Genomic DNA, 15,273 nt, shown 5'->3' with positions numbered 1-15,273 from the left:
GTATCAAAAACCCCAAAATTCTGCTGGTGACACCAGGCTCGGAGCCAGGTATCAATATGCTGGCTCTTCCTGTGTCTTCCCTCATCGTTGCCTGCAACTGGAAGGATAGAGGAGAACACTACTTGTGCTCCTGATCGCTTAACCAGTCATGCCAAGGCCCTGAAGACTCTCTTGATTGCTCTCAGACTCCTTGTTGCAACTTCATTGCTGCCTACCTGACAAATCAATAATGGATAGTAATCCAAGGGCTGTACCAGGGTAGGAAGCTTTCTCTTCACATCTTTAACCCGGGCCCCAGGGAGGCGGCAGAGTTTCCTAGGAAGTGGGGCTGGTCTGCATATTGGGCCTTGTGTTCCCTTCAGAGGAGAGTCTCCTCTGACAATGACCGTCTCTTTTTTTTCTCTATGGAAGCAGTTTTGATGCAGGGCATAGGCTGCCTTAACCTCGGCGATACCTCCAAGCTAGATGAACCATCGTCCCTGTCGTTGCTCGGTTCCACTTGCAGAGCCTCATCGCTATTCTGCCAGGGCCCCTGGGAAGGTGGGCAGTCGCAGAGGAGACGCGCCTGCGGTGCCGGGCAGGAGCTGGCTGCCTTGGCTCCCTACCCCTTCAGTCACTGTGTTCAGCCAGGTGGAGAGAGGCTAGGGAAACCTCTGTGTCACGTGGCTTGTAGGAGGACATCATGTTCACCCCCTCCAGTTTCCGCTTTTTGTGTTGTAATCTCTTGATGAAAGTCAAATTAGGACAGTTTATACTGACATCTATTAATTGTGTGTATTCAAGACTTTAGGGTGCAAAGAGATAAAAAAAAAAAAAACAACAAACCAAAACCCAACACCACCTTGTGTAGTGCTAGAACAAAAAAAAAGGTTGATTTTTTTATTAGATTGTATAGCATTAGCATATTTATGTGTTTATATGTGCAAGATCTAGTGGTAAAGTAAAAGGCACTTGAGTCAGACAAGCATTAGCGTGTGCTTGGTGGGCAGCAAACCTGTTTAACTCTGGAGATGGATACCTGAAAGGCATTTAACACTGGGCGGTTTTTCCCTCCTGAATATTTTTTTTAATTTCTGGCATTCTCAGTTGTGACAGTTAGAACTTGGACAAAGAGGCAAGTTGCAGAAGTAATAAGGAGAAAAAAAGTGAGATGTCTAGATAATGCTAAAGCAGAAGACAAGAAAAAAAAAAAACTTCTTCATTAATCTTATTTACATATTCAGATATACCATTGACAGCTGTATTTTTTCCTTTCCTGAAAATGTGAATAAGGCTTTTGGATAGTGAAGTCTAGACTAATTGTGTGAGTTCACAGGTTCTTTAAAAATTAAGTTACCAACAGCAAGGGGTAAAAGGGAGGTGCATGATCATTACTAGAAAAATTAATCAGTTTCATTATTTCTTTTGAAACAATAAATGACAACAAAATGTATTCAATATGAATGGTTCAGTTAATGGCTTTCCATGCCTCATTTATGACACACTCTTGTATAAAACTACTGAAATTATTGAAGTGCACAGTGCTGGAGGGACACATCATTTTCTTTTAATCAGTACTCTCATCCCTAGTTGATGAGCTTTTGTTCTCTAAGAAGCACAGAATTAGTATATACGATGTTTAAATTATTTGACTTTGAAATATGTTTCATTGGTGCAATCACTTTATGATTAGATTGTAGATAGAACTAATGCTGGATTGCATCCACCTTAAAACTCTATTTCTTATGGAATGCAAAGTGGAAGGTACTCTCTGTGAAAACTGGAAAAACCATATTCTTATGTAACTGAACATTTTAAATTCCCTTAGTGTTTATTACAATAACATCCATCCTGTTGATGTCAGTTGACATAAGGCAATTAATAAGGCAATCGTCAAACGTTAATGTTAATCCAATGAAATTCCATGCTAATGCAACATTAATTAATGCTCACTTGTATATTATTATCGTTACATGTCTCATGTCTATAGTGGTGACACTTTGAAGTGTCCACTACTATGAATGTATTAGAGCTTTAATGTAACAGGACTGGGTATAATGAATTCCATGTTGCAGGCTCATTTGCTATTACACAGCAGGTACTCCTTTGTAGTTAACCATCTAAAGAGGCAGTTTTAAGAGTGAGTTATTGACATATGAGATTGATGTTGATAAAGTACAATATAAGCTCCTTGCCATGTGGGATTTTCACAGCTGTACATGCTGCACTTCAGCTTACATAAAAATTCTTGGCAAGGTTCTAGTGGCAAAATGTTAATTCCTTAGGTGTTCATTAAAATAACATTAATTATGAACTCTGATGTTCACGTTGATTTATTCTGAAACTTTATAATTAAAATTAATCAGATTCTATAATAAGGTAGAGCAGGAAAATGGAATTTGGCCTTGTTACTTTATAATAGAACTATTAATTCACTTAAATGTTAGAAATTTTTTTGAGGAATTTAATGAACATCTGCTTTCAAATATGGATGATACAGTCAAACTTGTATCTAATAAGAAGTTCATGTGTGTCTTTCTATGTTGAAAAGTGTTTTGCAAAACTTTGGCTTATTTTTTGTTTACCATTGTGATGGACTTGAGAAAGCTGAAAAAATATTCTACTTTCTGGTGAGCTGAGTCTTGATTTTAAGAACCCCCCCAAGAGAAAACTGATAATTAAATCTGCAGGGTTTGAGATAATGTCTATACTTTAGATGACTGGATAGATGTTATTCAAGCTACCTAGAAGTTGTCAGTCTGTCATTATTAATTACGTGAGAATCATATTTCTGTGTAAAAAATGGAAGTGAAAAGTGTTACTACACTATCATTCGTTTCTACTAGAACAAAGAAGAGAGGCAGCTTTTCTTGTCAAAGTAAATTTACTTTCTGCAGGACTTGTGAATGTTACAAATTTATATGGCTTCAAAGTAGTACACATTCAAAGAGGGACCATTAAGACACCACATTTGGCTCAATAAGTCCCTGACCTACAGATTGCTGGGGACTGTAGAGGCATTCTGGGGAAATACTGCTGTGTGCTTGCCCCATTCTTCAGTTCTTTGGGTTTCATCTTTCAGCTGCTCTTCAGACAGGTTACCAAGCCTGGATGTACCTTTGATCTCACCGAGTAAAACCATTATTATATTCATTTACAGATATTTATGCCTTTACTGGCAAGATTTGCCTTCAGGAAGCCCAGGCCCTTGAGACCCACGCAAAAGTCTGGAGCAAAAAGATCTTTCCCTCAGGAGAGGAGGATCAGGCTAGGGAACACGAGTTGAACTGTTCTTTCTCACCTGTTCAGCAGACTATTGCTGCTAGAGCAGTTGGGAACTATATACAGCTGCTTGTATTTGACGCTATACATGATCATGTAATTTGTTTACATTAACCATCTTTGAGTACCTACATTGCTAATAAAGCAATTTCTAGAATATATTACAGTTCCGTTAATGCTGCAATCCTGGCTTTATTTCTCTAGTCAATGGTGTTGCCCTTGCGGTTTTGTTTTGGGGTTTTTTTAATCATTCACGTTATGGTTTTTGCACAATTTCTGTTCTCTTGTCCAATCTCAGGATTGGAACTAACAGTAAGAGATAAAAAAATGCCTTGAGAGGAAAGGGGAGAAATTGAGTGGCTATCAGTAAAACAATCTAGTATACAACTTCTGAGGCTGGTACATTTTCTGTTTGTTGTATGTTGCCAAGTGAAGTCTGATATTTGCGATGCATCTCTGAAAACTGTGTTTGTGTGGTTTGGGTGTGTTTTTTTTGTTTTTTTTTTTTGTTAGTGGTAGCTCTCAGATCCCTTGCAAATAGTTTGTACAATGCCTTGATCACTTTTTAATTGAAACAGTCATTTGCTTTCTTCTATAGATGTTATTTTGGTGTTTGTTATTTTTTTATATACTGTCTTGAGACATATGCAGTAATTTGTCAGGTTAATAATTCATCTTCTTGTATACCTTCTTTAGGTAGGACCTCCATTCAGATACTTGTGCTCAATTTCCTAATGGGTGTTTCAACCCCGTAAATTGCTGTACAAGCATGATCTGCTGATGGGTGGTGTGAATTGTTGCTTGTAGCTAGATTTATTTTTTAAATTGTCTGTTTTTTTTCTTTGATAGAGCTTATACTCTTTATGAGTTTGTATTTTGCAAGCATAATGAATTTGCCCAGCTTTTTCTTGATAAAATGATCTACCAGGGTATGGTGGTGTCACTTAACTGTAAGACTGAGATTGGTGCTGTTGGCTACCTCTATTTCTGGTTTACGAATCTTATTGCAAAGAGAAAAGATATATGGAAGTGACCCGCTGTAAATAAATATTTGAACCCATAGGCTCAGCCTACTTTCTTCTTGCTACCTTGTAGCTTAGAAGACTGGGGCTTTATTAGGTGACACTTTTTTGTTTTGTCCACTTTTACTATTTCTGTGCATTCTGAGTCAGTGTACAGCTGGCAATAATCTGTTGAAAAACAAGTGTACACACAGTAACATAGGACCTTAGGAATGAGTCCTTGTTTGGCTTAGCTTAACCTAGATTTTTTTTCATGATACAGATTTTTTTAGGGAACGTATCTACCTGCCATCTAGTTTTCTTGAAGACATCCAGCTTGTTGATAATAGCAGATTTCATGTTCATGTAGTCCATTAAAAAAATGGTATCCAGTTACATAGAATCATAGAATCGCTTAGGTTGGCAAAGACCTTTAAGATCATCCAGTCCAACCATTAACCTAACATTACCAAGTCCACACTAAACCACTTAAGGGTAGACTAGACTAAACCATGTCCCAAAGTGCCACGCCTACCCGTTTTTTGAACACTTCCAGGGATGGGGACTCCACCACCTCTCTGGACAGCCTGTTCCAATGCTTGACTACTCTTTCCGTGAAGAAATTTTTCCTAATATCCAACCTAAACCTCCCCTGGCGCAGCTTAAGCCCGTTTCCTCTTGTCCTATCGTTAACCACATGGGAGAAGAGACCAACACCTACATGTATGGAAACGTATGTTTTAACATTCTAGATTTGGGGTGGGTATGTATTCCACTGCTGCTTTGGGCCCTGGGATGTTGCATCTGTCTTTCAGAGCACTGGGGTGGCCCACTGGGGTTACAGAGAGCCTGGCGCTGCCAATGCCCAGGGAGTTGGTTGTGATAGTATAGCAGACCTGTGAGGTGCAGAATCCCTGCTACTTCTGTGACCTTGCTATTCTACCATTTGTCTGTTGATATGCTGGTCTGAAACTACAAGTCTTTCAGAGAGGTCCAAGACAAGCTTCATGTCATTAAGGAATGTATGCTTCATTATTGAGGAAAAGAAACAAAAGGAGAAGCATTTGTGTGTACGTGAATATATACCCAGTTGTGCTTGTTTAACCAGATATGTCAAAAAGATTTTGTGTCTCTTGGTGTAAGAAAATATTTTATCATGTTCCTTAGCCTAAGTTCATTAGAGTGTCTAACACTGAAAATATTCATGTTGTACAGCTCTGCATAAATTAGAAGTACATGGAGCCTTTGAACATTTGTGCATTTCGAGTAACTGCATCGGTGCCAGGACCGCATTCATACACCATAAATATTTGAGGGCAGTGGGTCAAGGTGAAGAATAGGAAGGACAGAGTAAGAATAACGGAAATAATCTTTTGGGAGGATGGTATTTGATCCTAACAGCTCAGGCCTTCTATTATGACCAGAATGCCTAAACATTAGACTCTGAAAAACAACTTTGAAATGGAACAGTTAACTTCTTCCTGCAGTACAAAAGTCACTCGACTCCAGAATGACACCTGCATTTTTGCTTTCATTTTATAATTAGCAAAATGTATTTTCAAACTGTGCATAGTAAAATTCCAGCACTGTAGAAGATGACCAGAAATTCAAGAACCCATAAAGTGAAGAAATAAGAAACTGAAGTGTGGATGCTTAAGATGAGTCTTAAAAAGACAAGTAAGGTTTTGAATAGCAAATAATTTATGCAAAATATGTTACAAAATCTAAGATGCTAAATAAATAATCAGTACAATGTATTCTTTTTTGACACTTTGTTTCCACTTAAAAGATAGTGAATGCAGATTAATTTGTTAACAATATTTTGAAGCTATTTTTCATTATATTTGCTTTATATTTTGTACAAACAGTTGAACTGTAATTTTAAATTTCAGTCTTCTGCTTTGAAGCTACACGAAAATATGGTGGGATAAACATTCAGAAAAATAGATTTGTGGTTATATAATTTCTCTTTATTATAAAAAAGTTGCTTCACCATATGAAACTTTTTTCTCCTATAGTTTGGAAGGCTCATGTTCCCTTTTATATTTCACCGAGTCGACATGATATAATGTGTTTCTAATTTCTGTAATCTTTTATGATTACAACATGAGGGTAGTATTATAAAAGTTATTCTCATACAGTATTGAGAAGTCTTGAAGATTTAAAACCGAAGAATGGGATATAAGAATGCTTCAATCCAGATATTAAATGGTAGACAAATAAGCAATGTAGTAATTGTTAAAGACTTAATACTACATTTTTGTTTTTTATTTAAAGGTTTTGGGTTTTTTTTTTTTTTTTCTTAGCTTGATGTTTCATAATGTTAGAAGACTATTAACCTTTACTATTTGGTCTGAATTACTATATTTTTCAGCAAAGTAGAGGTTTCTTACTTTTGAGTAACATTTGACATTCTAGGAGTAGTATAACTCTTAAGGGTTTGTTGCTGTTGCCACTTCTGTCAGGAGCTATCTTTGACAGAAGTAGGTTTTGGGCCCATTTGTTTTTAAGTAGAAATACAAATGCCTGATTTGGCAGGCTATACTTTAACAGCAGATTTTGTAAAGACAGCTGCCTGTTGAAGTCTCATTTCCATATTGTCTTGCAAGAACAGTGAGACTTTACAAAACATCATCAGTGTCGGCTAACAGTTGCATACATAAACTTTGTTAAAATATATCTGTTTATCATTACATTTTTCTGAATTAGAAACCAGGCTGTATTTCAAGGCAACAGGTAAGTTTGAGGAGAATTGTTAATTTTTTTTTTTATTTTTAAGAAAATTGGCTATGTATTTCAAGAATTTCATAGAAGGCTGAATAGTTAGACCCTCCTTTTGGTTAATGCATTTCTTCTGGAACCAGTAGATAAAATTCTACGCATTAAACACGGTAAAAACGGTGCATATTCTGCAAAGGACAGAATTTTCGATTAAAGTTTTCTGGGCACAAAAGCAGTAACAAAATGATCCCTACAAAACAGAGTAACTTAATAACACAAGAAATAACTTTTGTTAATTTGAAACTTTAGAAACTGAAACTTGTAAAGTAAGATGTAATTAAATTATGGTACTGTACATACCAGCTGTTCTTGGTAATTGAAACTTTACAATATGAAAAATACATTACATCTGTACAGTTTATACAGGTAGGTAGGATGAGTTTTGAAAAAGATTCACTTTAAGGGTCATACTCTGAAGTCAAAAAAATACTGCACAACTTAACTAATTACAAATTGTAGACTTGAAACAATTAATCTTTGTGATTTGTTTTTAATTTGAACAGGGATCCTAGAATCCATAATACTATGTCTTCTTGCTTCTGTCCATAATGTTACACAGAATTTGGTTGCAGCCTCTGCTACAGAAAAAAAATGACAACACAAAAAACCCCAGTTAAGCCAGCTGCTGACTGTGTTCCTTGATTCGTGCTGCTGTTGTTATTGTGCTCAGATCCAGATCAGTTTCTAGGTGCGTTTCCACTGTTTCTTCCTGGTTATTCGAGTCGTACGGCTTGTGAGCAAGCAGTTCATGATGTACTCCACAGTAACTTATCGTGGGCTGATCATAGGCAAGAAATGTTGACACATTCATAGACAGTGGTATCTAGAGGGGGGGGAAAAACATGAAAAACAGCCAGTTACCAAAAGGCATAATCAAATTGTACTTGCCTGAATTTGATGCTGAAGAAACGGACTGTCTAAAACCATTGACTAATGCTAAATATAGTGCTGCATATAAAAAAATCTCTTCCTTCTCTCTATCCTCTACCCCCTCCATTCCACCCAAACCCTAGTCTTTACTAGGGTGTTTTAAGCCTAACCACTACCAACTTTGATCTTGTGGCCCAGGGCTAGGTGTGTGCTTGAATGTGTTTGTAAGGATTAAGATGTGATTGAACTCCAATCATCTTTGGAATGAAATTAGCCTCTGTTAAAATCAATCTATCAAGGAGGAGAGAGGAGTGACTCAACTGGGGATATGTGGAATATTTCAAATTCAATTTAAAAGGCTTTTCAAGTTTAAGAGTGGTTAGTGGATCTTGCTTGAATATATTAGTGGGTGTGATACCTTTGGTCTGAGGGGAAATAGTCACAGATGATACATTTCCTATTATTTATAGCATAAGCATCAATTTGAATCTAGCAGCTTTCAGTAAATATTGGACCATGGTAGGTGATAGCTTCTTCCACTGTTACGCTGTGGTAGCTCTGGAAGCTTCACTATTGCAGGTTTAATTCAAATGCTTTAGGCTGAAAAGTTCTTAAAATTTTTTTACTATTTTCTTGGGGATTTTGAAGACACTTCAGCATAGAATTATTTACAATACACCGTAGAATCAGAGGTGAAATTAATACAGATTTTGAATTGTATGTATTTGTACTATTAGATTTATTTTTGTATATATTAAGAGAATCGAAGGATGAAAAAGGTGACTATATTGTTATGGCTGTGTGAGTCATGCGTTAAAGTATTTAAAAATCAGATTTCCAGTCCATTGTAAGACTAAAGAGAACAACTTTTATTTGTGACTTTTATTGTTCTCTTGCTGTTATTTTGAAGACTGAGATGTAATAAAATTAAATATGAAAACAGGTAATATTTGAAAGCATTCTAATTTGAAATAGGAAATAATACAAAACAAAACTGTTGCTTATTGGCACAACTGGTTGATGCATTTGGATGTCCCACCTTTACCTCTACATGCTCACGACAGCATGTTGGAAGTCCCATTATAAACACTGCTCACATGCTGTGAAGACATAGAGATAGACTGAAAAATAGCAGAAAATGGATGACTGTTCTACCTACATAAGAGAGATCGATAGCTCATGAAGTGCTAAATAACATTCAGCGCAGAAGATGGATGTATGTAGCATATCATGTGATCACACTGAATTGGAAGAATATCAGTTAAACCCGTGACAAAGCTGTGTCTTCATAGGATAGAATCAGAAAACCAGTGGAAGGTATCTTTTTCTGTCCTAACTCTTATATTTGAAAGATTTAAGGTTAAAGACACCATACTGTATCATGGGTGTCTAGTGATCTGTATCTCTCCACTCAAAAAAATTCATGAGCTCTCTCTGCATTTCATGTAGCCACCTTCGGTGTTTTGTTCTGCTCTCCCGCCCCGAAATACTGGATGAACACCTCAGGCTTTCTTAAAATAATGAAAAGATTTTACCTGAGGAAGAACTCTGGCATTTTAAATACATGCAATAAGAAGTGCTCCACATTTTTCCCCCTTCGTAAACACTAACATTATCTTTTCTTAAAGTATTGAACATCTTTTACAGCTCAAAATGTATTTCCTAACCTGATTTCATGAATGTGGCACAGTATTGGATGGTGTCACTGTGGCCATGGGTTACTTTTGGCGGCTGTAATGCAATGAATGTGTACTGTCTCCTGCAGCTTTGCTCTCATGGTAGAGGAAAGGCTACAGTGCTAGGCTATGTCCTCATCCTTACTGTGATCACATCCAGAACCCTGGCCCCTAACTGATCTCCTCAAGTAGCCATTTCAATACAACCAACAAAATTCTTAAGCCCTACTGTAAACAGGACTGATCCCCTCCCTCCCAGGTTGATTGTGCCTCCAGTTCCCGTGGTACTGTAGGATGAAAACATCTCTGGTCCTCTTTGTACCTAACCTAAAGACTGCCATAAATTCTGGAGATGGGATGTAAGCAAAGCCACTTGATCTCCATTCACGTTCTGCTGACCAGACATACGTGCCTGAGAGATATACAGAATTTCTTGCTGAATGAACCACCTTAGTGAACAGTGAGGCTAGAAGGCATGAGATGGTCCAGAGTGTACAAAAAGGAAAAGTGGCATAAAGGCTCTGGCTGTACGGGGAATCATGTAGACATGCTGGTACTTGCTTTTTCTCTGCCCACTCAGCTAATTTAGTCATATTTATGTTGCCCTTTTTTCACAAGAGCAAAAGTTGGTGAATGGCCTCGACTCACTAATGCCTATCCACACTTCCGTGGAAACCAGCCAAAATGTTGTACAATCTGGCTTCAAATGTGCTGTTGCCCACATTTTGGTTGGAATAGTCAATGAAGAGATATTTAGTGCCACATCTATCAAAATAGAAGATACGGGTTGACGTGCTTTGTAAAAATTAAAACCTGTCTCTGTTCGGAATAAGAGCTGGGGCTTGCATACATTTTTGAAAAAGGGTTGTTGTATGTATATTGGACTGGAAAAAGTTGTGTGTGTTATGATCTTAATACCTGGTCATATTCTCAGTAGCCTTTTTTCATGTATTTTTCATGTATCTAAATTACTGACATTTGATCATATTCTGTTTTCAGCAACATCAGAGTAGAAAGAAAGAAAGAAGGGAGGAAAGGAACACTTTAACTGCTTCATACCTATAGTCAGAAACAAGCTGATTGTGGTTATGGACTTGTTCTGATTTCTTTCTGATGCTGACATGACGGCCTTGCAATAAAAGGAGCTCTACAGGAGGTTGGTCAGCAATGTAAGGTGGGCTAAGCAAACTGCATGTGCAGTTGCCGTGAAATGTAGACAATTGCATACATGCATTCTTTCATGCATTCGGATGCAGGCCTGAGTTGGAAGCCACGCAGGAGGAGATCTAAGGCCTAGCTGAGATTAGAGAAAGAGAACAACTTTTGGATTAATGACATTTTCTTTAGTCTGGTAAAGTTTCCGTTCTGAAAAAAAAAATTAACTTGTGTGGTTCTCCATTGCTCTTTTCTGAAGCGGTGTATGAAATTGTGTTGGCAATTCTACCTTATTCTGGGCAAGTAGGAACCAGGAATGATGGCACTCTTCAGAAAAATCTGCACTGGTTCTCTTGTAACCAGGTCATTCCTGTAGAATGCAAAATCTTTACCTTTTAGAAAATTAGTGATATTCAGACCTGTTATAAAATCTCCCAGATTGTTTCTTCTGTCCTACTCCTTTTCTCTTGTTGCATCTTTTTCCCCCCTTAAGTGTGTCTCTTTCTGTCTCTATTTCCTAGAATGGTCAGGATCTGACCACCTGCCGTGTTTCTTTTTAGTGTAAGTATTTGGGGCAGGAGACTTCTTGGTCCCTCCAGTTCATACCGCAGCTCATTTGTAACCATCAGGTGAAGCTTTATTGCTGTCTAGGTGTGCTGGATCACTTTGGGCTTCTCAGGTTATAGTCCTGGAACAGAGATGTCGACCCTCGTGGCATGGTAATTAAACAAGGAACATCCCTGTTTGTTTTTCCTCCTTTGCATTTTTCCTTCCTGTTTTCCTTCTGATAGTGGTATGTGTCTCAGTAAAAGTTCTCTCTCTATAAAACTCCTGTTCTTGGAACTTTTTTTAAATTCAAGCAAGTAATACCACAGCATTTGTAATGATAGCTCTCATCTCTTTGACAGCAATTCTGGAGTAAAGAACACTGCATTGTTTAATTACTAGTGATGTGTGAACTTCATATTGTTTGCAGTTCAGATTCAGATGAGCACCCAGAAAGCCTCGGCTTATCTCAGATTTACAGTTCAGAAGCCTTAAAACGGCAATTACTGTTCAAGGAAGCATCTGTCCTGCAAGCTGAATTTCATTGCATAGTATTAAATTTCTGTACAGTGTGTGTGTGTGTGTAAGTTCCAGCAACCCTGTATCTTTTCAGTAAGTCAGTCTAAAACTCCAGACCTGTTTTACATAGAAAATGTAGCTAAAAGGTTACATTTACAAAACTGTATAGCAAACCAGAATCTTTTAAAAAATAATTCTGTTCAGTCCTGAATAGAAGAATTTAATCCAGTGTTTGGGATATTGATGTTCACATTTCTGTTTTGATCCTCACTGGCAGTTGAAAAGTTACCACAGATTAAAAAGAAAGTTGTTGGGTTTTGGGTTTTGGTGTGGTGTGGTTTTGGGTTTTTTTTTTTGGTTTTTTTGTTTTGTTTGTTTGGTGGTTTGTTTGGTTTTGTTTTTTTTAATGAGACTGAGAATTTGGTTCTGGCTTCTCTCCAGCAATTATAGAGATCTGCAGGAAATAGGTTCTTTTATCCAGACTGCGGAAGTATATTCACTACTAAACAGATGTGAACTCATTGGGGAGGGGAATGCTTCTAGCTACAGATGAATATCTTGGCAGTCAGCAAAGACGGGAAAGGTTCTAGCAAAGGCATACAGCATTTATTAAGTTTCTGGTGTTGTGGCTGTGTTCTTATCTGATTGCTTGACCTTGGCTTGGCTTTCATAAGAAACAGAATTGCATTTTTTTCTGAATTTCTTGTATTTAGAATTAGAGGCAATATTTTCAGCCCAAGGATTTTGATAGTTTGTTAGATTTAATGGACGTGGGGTGTTCAAACCTCCTGTGGGGATTTCAAGACCCAGCCACAGAATCCTGGAAATGAAAGCTTGGAAACTAAAGGCATAAGGGCATGGCCACAGATCTGGAGTGGCTTAAGAATGTAGGTGTGGGAAAATACGATAGGGCAAAGGAATATTATCCATGGAGATGGCAGAGATAAGGAGCTGAAAAACAGAAGATCATGAACAGGAGGGATGACAATAAGTAAACCAGGTTGTACATTGAAATAGGAGAATAAAATGAGCTGAAGGATGGAAGCAATAGAAGTGATGGAGTTGTGATATATCATTCTGAAAATGTACAGAATATAGGAATGTCATTACAACATAGGCATGGGTATATAATATATCAGCATATGGTCAACATATGAGACTTAAATCTATTTCATATAGAAGTCAGTGGAATTTTACTATTGGCTTCAGTAAAAAACAAAAGGAACAAGCCCTTGTAATATATACAAGGGAACCATAAAGGTTTTATTGGAATGAATCAAAACTAAATGCTTTATTCATGACCGCTGTGAAGAATTCCATTATTTCAAATGAACCTTGAAACAAACCTGATACTTTACCATCAGGTTTGTGACGTATTTGCCATATTATTTAAATTTATTGGAGGTTAAATTTTCAGTAGTACTATTTTGTAATCCTTATGCATGTAAAACAGAAAAAGGGTTGGAAGGAATAAAATACCTTGGGTTTATGAGATAGAGAATACATCAGAATAAATTACAATTGGTTCATTTAAGAAATCTGATTTAAATTGGCTCTTTCATGAATCTTAACAACCTGGTTTTAGACTTTTAATTACAAGTGAAGGCAGTTTCTGTTTTCATTTGGGACCCCCCTGAATTTCTAGTTTCTCTCCTGCTTCCTATACCTGTGAGCCTCACTACTGAATGCTGTTCTCAGCAAAGCATCACTGAACCCATTTTATTCATATTTACTAGCCAGTATTTTGGGGATATCTTTGATTCTTCTCTAAATGCCTCTGTTTCCCACAAGCTTGCAAATCACTTGTCAAATTGTGCTTTGGTTTTGCTACCTCTGTTTTCTCAGCCCTTTCTCAACTTCCCAACTTGTCTACTCCAAACTTCCTTATGCTGTTCTCTTTAGCATGGTTGGACATATTTCCCTGTTTTCCTTTGCCACCCTCTGTCCTATTTTCCCATATTTCTCACCTGCATGTTTCCTATCTTGTCCCCTGCTTTTTCCTTCCATTTCTCTAAGTCTTTGCTCACACAACGCCTGGTGACTTCGGCATCTGCCGTTCAGTCTTCAGTGACTCCATCCCTCTGCCCACCCACTGGTTCTGTCCTCTGCCCTGCCCCAAGCTCATGCCACTGAAATGCATCTTACCCTGCCCTCTCTGAGCGCTGTCTCCTGTAGCCAGAACTACATTGCATAATGGAGGCTATAGGCACAGTTTCTCAGTTTTTCCTGTCTGCATCTCTTCCATGCAGCCCTCCATAGGTGCCCTTTTATTTTCATATGCAACATTGCAGGGTATTGTAAAGCCTATCCCAGATTTTACCATAGACCTTTCAGGACATTTTACCCTGTTTTCTGTGTCCTGGTTTTCTCTCAAGAGGAACTGATTTTCCCCAGATCCTTTTCCACTGCTCTCTAACACTGTTGTTTCCCTAAGAGGGCTATATTAACTTGGTTGTTTCTTTTTCTTCTGTTGCTATAAGATGCAGAGAAAATGCTGTGTAAGAGTGTAATCCAAAAAGTTTTGTTCCAGTGCTGCTGGTCTATAGCAGTTCAAGTTTTGGACTTGTGTTAGAAACCACTTCTTGGTCTGAATGGAGAAAAACAGTTGAATATACACCCCAGGCACAGGTAGCCTTGCAGATACTCTGCTCCTTAGTGGTTCCTGTTTTCTTCCAATAACCTAGGTAGGTCTTGGAATATTTGAAGTACTTTGCAGCGTTCTGGTTTATTGATAAAGTTGCACAAGAATTATCTGAAGACTCATTCAAACTTCCTAACTGGCTTCTCCTTGAAGCTGAGTCCCTGTTCCTTATAGAGTCTTAGGACAGGACTGTAGCAAGATTGTTCTGTACCTTCACCTATATCTCCTGCCCCTGCACCCCTGCATTTAAATCATCTCTGTGATTTAGGCAGGTCTTGCATGTTACATGTCCCTTATTTTCTCTCTTAAGTAGCATCGCTGATGGCTTTCTGTGAAAGCCCTAGAGGTGTCTGGTAGGTATAGTTATGAAAAGAAAGTACCTATCTGATTATCATCTCACCCTATTTCTTTCATTGTCTGCTTCTTCAAGCATGTATGTACTTAAAAAGCGCTGTGCTGTGGAACAAGGGAGGTAATTAAACTCAAGCTTCTGTTAAAGGAATAGATAAACCTGTTAGCACCAATTTGTGACAGTCATGGATTTAAAGTTCAGATCCTCCTAGCTCCTCTACCGAAATTAACTCAGCCAAGGGGGTAAGGTTACCAAGAAGTTACTTTTGGTGGTATTTGCATATACTGTGGGGAGGCCTTCCTGTAAGGCAATGAGTACCTCAGATTAAACTGTGGTCCCTTTGAAGTGCTGAAAATGGATGGCTGCAAAAATTGCTGGTCACTTTTAAAGATCTTAGCTTTCCTTTAAACTTCTAAATTCTTAGGTGGTTGTTCTTTAAAACTTGTGCCTGCATATTTCAACCTTTCAAAG

The 15,273-nt window shown here is 37.8% G+C and overlaps 2 protein-coding genes across 4 annotated transcripts in view; one reads left to right on the top strand and one right to left on the bottom strand.

Annotated features, from left to right (window-relative positions):
• CTNNA3 (catenin alpha 3) overlaps positions 1-15,273 on the top strand; it is a 544,923-nt gene that overhangs the window by 149,813 nt on the left and 379,837 nt on the right. The gene's annotated exons all lie outside the window — the stretch shown is intronic.
• LRRTM3 (leucine rich repeat transmembrane neuronal 3) overlaps positions 7,657-15,273 on the bottom strand; it is an 88,627-nt gene continuing 81,010 nt past the window's right edge. Inside the window, exon 2 of the mRNA XM_075717293.1 lies at positions 7,657-7,866. Within this exon, the coding sequence (XP_075573408.1) occupies positions 7,657-7,866 (210 nt within the window). The remainder of the gene's footprint in view (positions 7,867-15,273) is intronic.

This window comes from Pelecanus crispus, chromosome 10 (genome assembly GCF_030463565.1).
Source record: "Pelecanus crispus isolate bPelCri1 chromosome 10, bPelCri1.pri, whole genome shotgun sequence".
NCBI classification, from domain to species: Eukaryota; Metazoa; Chordata; class Aves; order Pelecaniformes; family Pelecanidae; genus Pelecanus; species Pelecanus crispus.
This window is presented reverse-complemented; position numbering and strand designations above follow the sequence as displayed.